Raw genomic sequence first — 7,730 nt, forward strand, 5'->3', positions numbered from 1 at the left:
ACATATTCAAAGTACTTCAAATCCTATTTAAGGGGCACCTGGGTGGCGCAGTCGGTTAAGTGTCCGACTTCAGCCAGGTCACGATCTCGCGGTCCGTGAGTTGGAGCCCCGCGTCGGGCTCTGGGCTGATGGCTCAGAGCCTGGAGCCTGTTTCCGATTCTGTGTCTCCCTCTCTCTCTGCCCCTCCCCCGTTCATGCTCTGTCTCTCTCTGTCCCAAAAATAAATAAACGTTGAAAAAAAAAAATAAATCCTATTTAAGATCAGACTGAAAGAACTTTTGTACCTATGACTGATGGAAACACAAGGTCCATTATTTGATTTTCTATTACATATTAATGATTTACTTTTTTGATAGTGTGGAACTATATTAGTATAAGCAATGTCAGTTTCAATGAGTACATAATTTATTTAAATAGTTATTCATATAATCCAATGGCCATGTCTTTTAACATGATACATCCACCCCCTGATAACTTTCTATTATTTAGAACATTTCTTTAAAAATTGCTAAATGCTTGCTGTTGACAGGAAACATGTGGTAAGAAAGGATGGACCCAAAAAATGGAAGTTCTTTCACTAGTTTGATCCTGCTGGGTTTCTCTGACCAGCCTCAGCTGGAGCGAGTCCTCTTTGTGGTTCTTCTGATCTTCTATCTGCTTACCCTGCTGGGAAACACAAGCATCATTGCGTTGGCCCGCCTGGACCCACACCTGCAGATTCCCATGTACTTTTTCCTGTCCAACCTAAGCTTTCTGGACCTGTGTTACACGACCAGCACTGTTCCTCAGCTGCTGGTTCATCTCAGGCGAGCAGACAAATCTATCTCCTTCAGTGGCTGCGTAGCTCAGCTGTTCATTGCTCTAGGGTTGGGGGGCACAGAATGCATTCTCTTAGGGGTGATGGCATTTGACCGCTATGCAGCCGTCTGCATGCCCCTGCACTACACAGTGATCATGCACCCCCGTCTGTGCACCCTGATGGCTTCTGCATCGTGGTTCATTGGTTTTGCCAACTCCTCATTGCAGACGGTGCTCATCTTCCTTGTACCACTTTGTGGGAGAAATAAAATAGACCACTTCTTTTGTGATGTCGCCCCACTGCTCAAGCTTGCCTGTGTTGACACCACTGTGAATGAATCTGAGCTCTTCTTTGTCAGTGTGATCATTCTGCTCATACCTATGGCATTAATCACATTCTCTTATGGTCGGATTGTCAGGGTGGTCTTAAGAATAAAGTCAATTGCGGGACAGAGGAAAGTGTTTGGGACATGTGGAGCCCACCTTACAGTGGTCTCCCTGTTCTATGGCACGGCCATCTATGCTTACCTGCTGCCCAGCAACAACCACTCCCAGAATCAGGGCAAGTTCATTTCTCTCTTCTACACCATCATCACCCCCATGGCCAACCCCTTCATCTATACACTGAGGAACAAGGATGTGACGAGTGCAATGAAGAATGTGCTTTATGGGGGCTGTGACTCCAGATGACTGGGGTTGGAAGACCCTGTGATAGAAGTCTTTGAATTCAGACCCTTTAAGGTGTTTGTGTCCAGCACATGTCCTCCAATATTTCCCCTAATGACTCTCAAGGAAATTTTCTTACCGTATTCTTTTATGCAAGTGAGCATTCCAAGTCTAAGTTCATGGATTCATTCTAACCTCCAGAGATGCTGGTTTAGTGTTTCTACAGCATTTGCATCATATTAATTTTTTAGAAAGCTCCACAGGTTTTTCTTGTTTCACCCCCTCTTGGGAATAGTATTCCATTTCTAATTGTAAAACAAAATATGCACATACTATAAAGGCATACTGAAAAAAAGAATAGCAACAACTACAATAGTGTAGGAAATATTAGCATTTCAGCATTTTGTAGCAATTTCTGGAGGCATATCACTTATTCTTGCAATTTGATCATGGCTCTATTAAATGGTCCATAGGCTGACAGTATCACAGCTTTTTCCCAGAATTAGTATATAACTTGGGAAAGAAAAATTTTAGGTCAGAGAAAATCCTGGTAACATCAATCCTGATGAAGTCATTCAGATATTAGGCCCCAGTGTGACCGTAGCAGTGTGACAGTAATTTAATGTAGCCTTCATGTCACAGAGGGAGATGGTGTAATGCCGTCATCCCAGGGACAATGGGAGCATCAGGTAGCAATATAGCAGGCGGTGCTTATGTGTAATTTTGGGCATAGTCACTGAAACACCCATGTGAGTGTGCAACTTGCTTATTTTAAGTTTGTGAACCCTCCCATTCATTAAAATTTTATTTGGAGGACATTAAATGACACAAGTCCTAATTTACATTTTTTTTTTACCTATAATAATGCAGCAAAAGTTTCAAAGGGTAAAATATATTTATTTATTTATTTATTTATTTTTAAAATGTTTATTTTCGAGAGAGAGAAGGACAGAGTGTGAGTGGGGGAGGGCAGAGAGAGAGGGAGAGAGAATCCAAAGCAGGCTCCAGGCTCTGAGCTGTCAGCCCAGAGGCTGACACGGGGCTCAAACTCAGGAACCGAGAGACCTGACCTGAGCTGAAGTCAGATGCCCAACTGACTTCAAAGGGTAAAATATATTTAGATACTCACTTCATACCATTTTATAAATTCTTTGATTGAGGCCTGAAGTAACCAAGGCTTTTGTATCTCACGTCTGCCAAAAGCCCCATACAATTTGATTGCAGGGAAATATTACAAAACAATAAAGAATGGCCTCTATTTTCCAGGAAATTCCATGTTCTTGGAGCTCATTTAGATTCACCAGGAGAAAGTTTAAGAAAGAAATGTATATTAATCATTAAAAATCTCAATATGTCTGAAGTTTACAAATAGTCGTCTCATTATGAAATAGCTGTAATCCATTCTAAATTAAAAATAATAAATAGAAACTTTTCATAACAAGTGAGTGTGACATTGTAGCCTTTAGGTCTCAACTCAAGCTCCCTTTGTATATGCATATGTTGTGGGGTATGGATCTGTTTTTTTTTTTTTGTATGTATTTATTGTCATGAACAGTGTATTTTTCCATGGAAGCTGGAGCTTTGACAATGCCACCATCAAAGAAAGGTTTATGATATTTGGTAGGTTTTCCCAGCGTGTAGCCCAGTGTAGGTAAATGTATTTGTGTCCTCAGTGGGACACATATCCATAACAATCACACTGTTTCCTCTCCTTACAGCTAACTGGCATCCTCCTGGGTCTTGAACCCCCTGAGCTGCTCATGCTCCTGACACGTGATCTTGGAACAGAAACAGCATTAGGCAGGCTGGAAATGTCAGCTCAGGAAGATTCTCACATGTCATGGTTCTGTCTGTATTCCTAACAGCATCACAGTATTCACATTTGACATCAACACCTGGGATATATTTTTACACCATAGTAATGCTGAATGAACACCAGCCTAAAAACAGTTTTATAAAACTGTTTATCCCTGATGCTGACAAATTTCCTGCTCTGTCTTATGTTTCAACCACATCCTGACAGTTATACCAAACGGCCACTGTATAATCCCTGAAATGAACTTTCCGTGGTGCGAAACCCTCAAGGACTCTTTTAAATATTTTTAAAATTTTTATTATTTTTGAGAGAGAGAGAGACAGAGAGAGAGAGTGTGATTGGGGGAGGGGCAGAGAGAACGGGACACATAGAACCAGAAGCAGGCTTCAGGCTCCAAGCTGACAGCACAGAACCTGACACGGGTGGGGGAGTGGGGCTTGAGCCCATGAACCGTGAGATCAAGACCTGAGCTGAAGTCAGATGCTTAACTGACTGAGCCACCCAGGTGCCACCCTCCACCAGTGTCTACTTTATCTATTCATCCGTTGATGGACATTTGGGTTTTTTCCCATAATTTGGCTATTGTTGACAGCACTGCTATAAACATTGGGGTAAATGTGCCCCTAAGAATCAGCACTCCTTTATCCACTGGATAAATTCCTACTAGTGCTATTGCTGGTTCATAGGGTAATTCTATTTTTAATTTTTTTGAGGAAGTTCCATACTGTTTTCCAGGGTGGCTGCACTAGTTTACATTCCCACCAGCAGTACAAGAGGGTTCCCCTTCCTCCATATCCTCACCAACATCTGTTGTTTCCTCAGTTGTTAATGTTAGCCACTCTGACAGTTGTGAGGTGGTATCTCATTGTGGTTTTGATTTGTATTTCCCTGATGGTGAGTGATGTTGAGCATTTTTTCATGTGTGTGTTAGCCATCTGGATGTTCTCTTTGGAAAGTGTCTATTCATGTCTTCTGCCCATTTTTTCACTGGATTATTAGTTTTCTGGGTGTTGAGTTTGGTAAGCTCTTTGTAGATTTTGGATACTAACCCTTTATCTGATATGTCATTTGCAAATATCCTCTCCCACTCCGTCAGTTGCCTTTTAGTTTTGTTGATTGTTTCCTTTGTAGTATAGAAGCTTTTTATCTTGATGAGGTCCCAATAGTTCATGTTTGCTGTTATTTCCCTTGCCTTAAGAGGCATGTCAAGTAAGAAGTTGCTATGGCTGAGGTCAAAGAGGTTGTTGTCTATTTTCTCCTATAGGATTGTGATGGTTTCCTGTCTCACATTTAGCCCTTTTATCCATTTTGAATTTATTTTTGTGTATGGTATAAGAAAGTGGCCCAGGTTCATTCTTCTGCATGTTGCTCTCCAGTTCTCTGAGCACCATTTTTTAAAAGAGACTGTCTTTTTTCCATCAGATATTCTTTCCTGCTTTTTTCGAAGAGTAGGTGGCAATACATTTGTGGGTCCAATTCTGGGTTATATATTCTATTCCATTGGTCTATGTGTCTGTTTTCGTGCCAATACCATGGTGTCTTGATGGTCACAGCTTTGTAGTACAGGCTGAAGTCCAGGATTGTGATGCCTCCAGCTTTGGTTTTCTTTTTCAACTTGACTTTGACTATTCGGGGTCTTTTGTGGTTCCATACAAGTTTCAGAATTTTTTGTTCTAGTTCTGTGAAGAATGCTGGTGTTATTTTGATTAGGATTGCATTGAATGTAGAGATTGCTTTGGGCAGTATCCACATTTTAACAATATTTGTTCTTCTAATCCATGAGCGTGAAAATTATTTTTCCAATTCTTTGTGTCTTCTTCAATTTCTTTCATAAGCTTTCTATAGTTTTCAGTATACAGATCTTTTACCTCTCTGGCTAGGTTTATCCCTAGGTATTTTATGGTTCTAGTTGCAATTGTATATGGGATCCATTCCTTGATATCTCTTTCTGTTGCTTCATTATTAGTGTAGAGAAATGAAAACAATTTCTATACATTGATTTTATAGCTTCGACTTTGCTGAATTCATGGATAAGTTCTAGCAGTGTTTTTGGTGGAGTCTTTCAGACTTCCCATGTAGAATGTCATGTCCTCTGCAAAAAGTGAATGTTTGACTTATTCTTTGCCAATTTGAAGGCCTTTTATTTCATTTTGTTGTGTGAAGCTGAGGCTAGGTCTTCCAACACTATATTAAACAGCAGTAGTGAGAGTGGGCATCCCTGTCTTGCTCCTGATCTCAGGGGGTAGGTCTCAGTTTTTCTCCATTGAGGATGATATTAGCTATGGGCCACATATATATGACTTTTATGATGTTAAGGTATGTTTCTTCTATCCTGACTTTCTTGAGGGTTTTAGTAAGAAAGGATGCTATATTTTGTCAAATGCTTTTTCTGCACCCATTGACAGGACCACATGATTCTTATCCTTTCTTCTATTAATATTATGTATCACATTGATTGATTTGTGAATGTTGAACCAGCCCTCCAGTCCAGGAATGAATCCCACTTGATCATGGCGATTAATTGTTATAATATACTGTTGAATTCAATTTGCCAGTATCTTGTTAAGAATTTTTGCACCCATGTTGCTCAGGGATATTGGCCTGTAATTCTCCTTTTTTGTGGGATCTTTGTCTGGTTTGGGAACCAAAGTATAATGCTGGCTTTATACAATGAGTCTGGAAGCTTTCCTTCTGTTTCTATGTTTTTGGAACTGCTTCAGAAGACTAGGTATTAACTCTTCTTTAAATGCCTGATAGAATTCCCCTGGGAAGCCACCTGGCCCAGGACTCTTATTTGTTGAGAGATTAAAAAAAATTTTTTTAATGTGTATTTATTCTTGAGAGACAGAGAGAGACAGAACATGAGCATGGGAGGGGCAGAGAGAGGAGGAGACACAGAATCTGAAGGAGGCTTCTGCCTCTGAGCTGTCAGCACAGACCCTGACGTGAGGTTCAAATTCATAAACCATGAGACCATGACCTGAGGCGGTTGGACCCTTAACCAACTGAGCCACCCAGGCACCCCTTGCTGGGAGAGTTTTGATAACTGATTCAATTTCTTTGCTGGTTGTGGGTCTGTTAAAATTTTCTATTTCTTCCTGTTTGAGTTTTGATAGTGTGTGAGTGCCTAGGAATTTGTCCATTCCTTCCAAGTTGTCCAGTTTGTTGGCATATAAGCTTTTGTAGTATTCTCTAATATTTGTTTGCTTTTCTGTGGTGTTGTTTGTGATCTCTCTTCTTTCATTTGTGATTTTAATTATTTAGCTCCTCTCTCTTTTCTTTTTAAGAAGTCTGGCTAGGGGTTTCTCAATTTTTGTTTATTCTTTCAAAAAACCAGCTCTTAATTTCATTGATCTATACTACTGGCGTTTTAGATTCTATGTTGATTATTTTTTCTCTAATCTTTATTATTTCTCTTCTTCTGCTGGCTCTGGGCTTTATGTGCTGCTGTATTTGTAGCTCCTTTAGGTGTAAGGTTAGGTTGTGTTTTGGGGACCTTTCTTGCTTCTTGAGATAGGCCTGGATTGCAATGTATTTTCCTCTTAGGACTGCCTTGGCTGCATCACAAGGGTTTGGACTGTTGTTTTTTCATATTCACTTGATTCCATATATTTTTAAATTTCTTCTTTAATTTCCTGGTTGATGCATTCATTCTTTAGTAGGATGTACTTTAACCTCCGTATATTTGGGGATTTTCCAAATTTTTTCTTGTGGTTTATTTCAAGTTTCATAGCACTGTGATCCTAAAATATGGATGGTATGATTTCTGTCCTTTTGTATTTGTTGAGGGCTGGTTTATGACCCAGTATGTGATCTATTTTGGAGAATGTTCCATGTGCACTTGAGAAAAATGTGTATTCTGCTTTTGGATGAAAAGTTCTGAATATATCTGTTAAGTCCATCTGGTCCAATGTGTCATTCAGAGCCATTGTTTCTTTACTGATCTTCTGCCTAGATGATCTGTCTATTGATGTAAGTGGAGTATTAAAGTCCCCTACAATCACAGTATTATTATCTATACAGTTATTTATGTTTGTGACTAATTGATTTATATATTTGGGCACATAAACATTTACAATTGTTAGCTCTTCTTGATGGATAGAGCCCTTAATTATGATATAATGCTCTTCTTCATTTCCTTTTACAGTCTTTGTTTTAGAATCGAGTTTGTCTGATATAAGTATGGCTACCTCGGCTTTCTTTTGACATACAGTTGCATGATAGATGGTTCTCCATCCCCTCACTTTCAATCTGAAGATGTCCTGGGGTCTAAAATGAGTCTCTTCTACACAGCATATAGATGGATCTTGTTTTTTTTTTTTATACATTCTGATACCCCATGTATTTTGATGGGGCATTTAGTCCATTTTCATTCATAGTGATTACTGAAAGATATGGATTTAGTGTCACTGTGTTATCTGTGGGTTTCATGCTTGTAGAGCTGTCTCTC

The 7,730-nt window shown here is 39.6% G+C and overlaps 1 protein-coding gene across 1 annotated transcript; it reads left to right on the forward strand.

Moving 5' to 3' along the window:
• The first annotated feature begins 549 nt into the window (after positions 1 to 549).
• Positions 550 to 1,488, forward strand: LOC122489116 (putative olfactory receptor 2B8). Its single transcript, XM_043590633.1, has one exon. The coding sequence runs from the start codon at positions 550 to 552 to the stop codon at positions 1,486 to 1,488; it is 939 nt and encodes a 312-aa protein (XP_043446568.1).
• The last annotated feature ends 6,242 nt before the right edge of the window (positions 1,489 to 7,730 follow it).

This window comes from Prionailurus bengalensis, chromosome B2 (assembly GCF_016509475.1).
Source record: "Prionailurus bengalensis isolate Pbe53 chromosome B2, Fcat_Pben_1.1_paternal_pri, whole genome shotgun sequence".
NCBI classification, from domain to species: Eukaryota; Metazoa; Chordata; class Mammalia; order Carnivora; family Felidae; genus Prionailurus; species Prionailurus bengalensis.

Bases quoted from the DNA above. Each gene is read 5' to 3' on its own strand.
- LOC122489116 (XM_043590633.1), top strand. From the start codon at position 550: ATGGACCCAAAAAATGGAAGTTCTTTCACTAGTTTGATCCTGCTGGGT.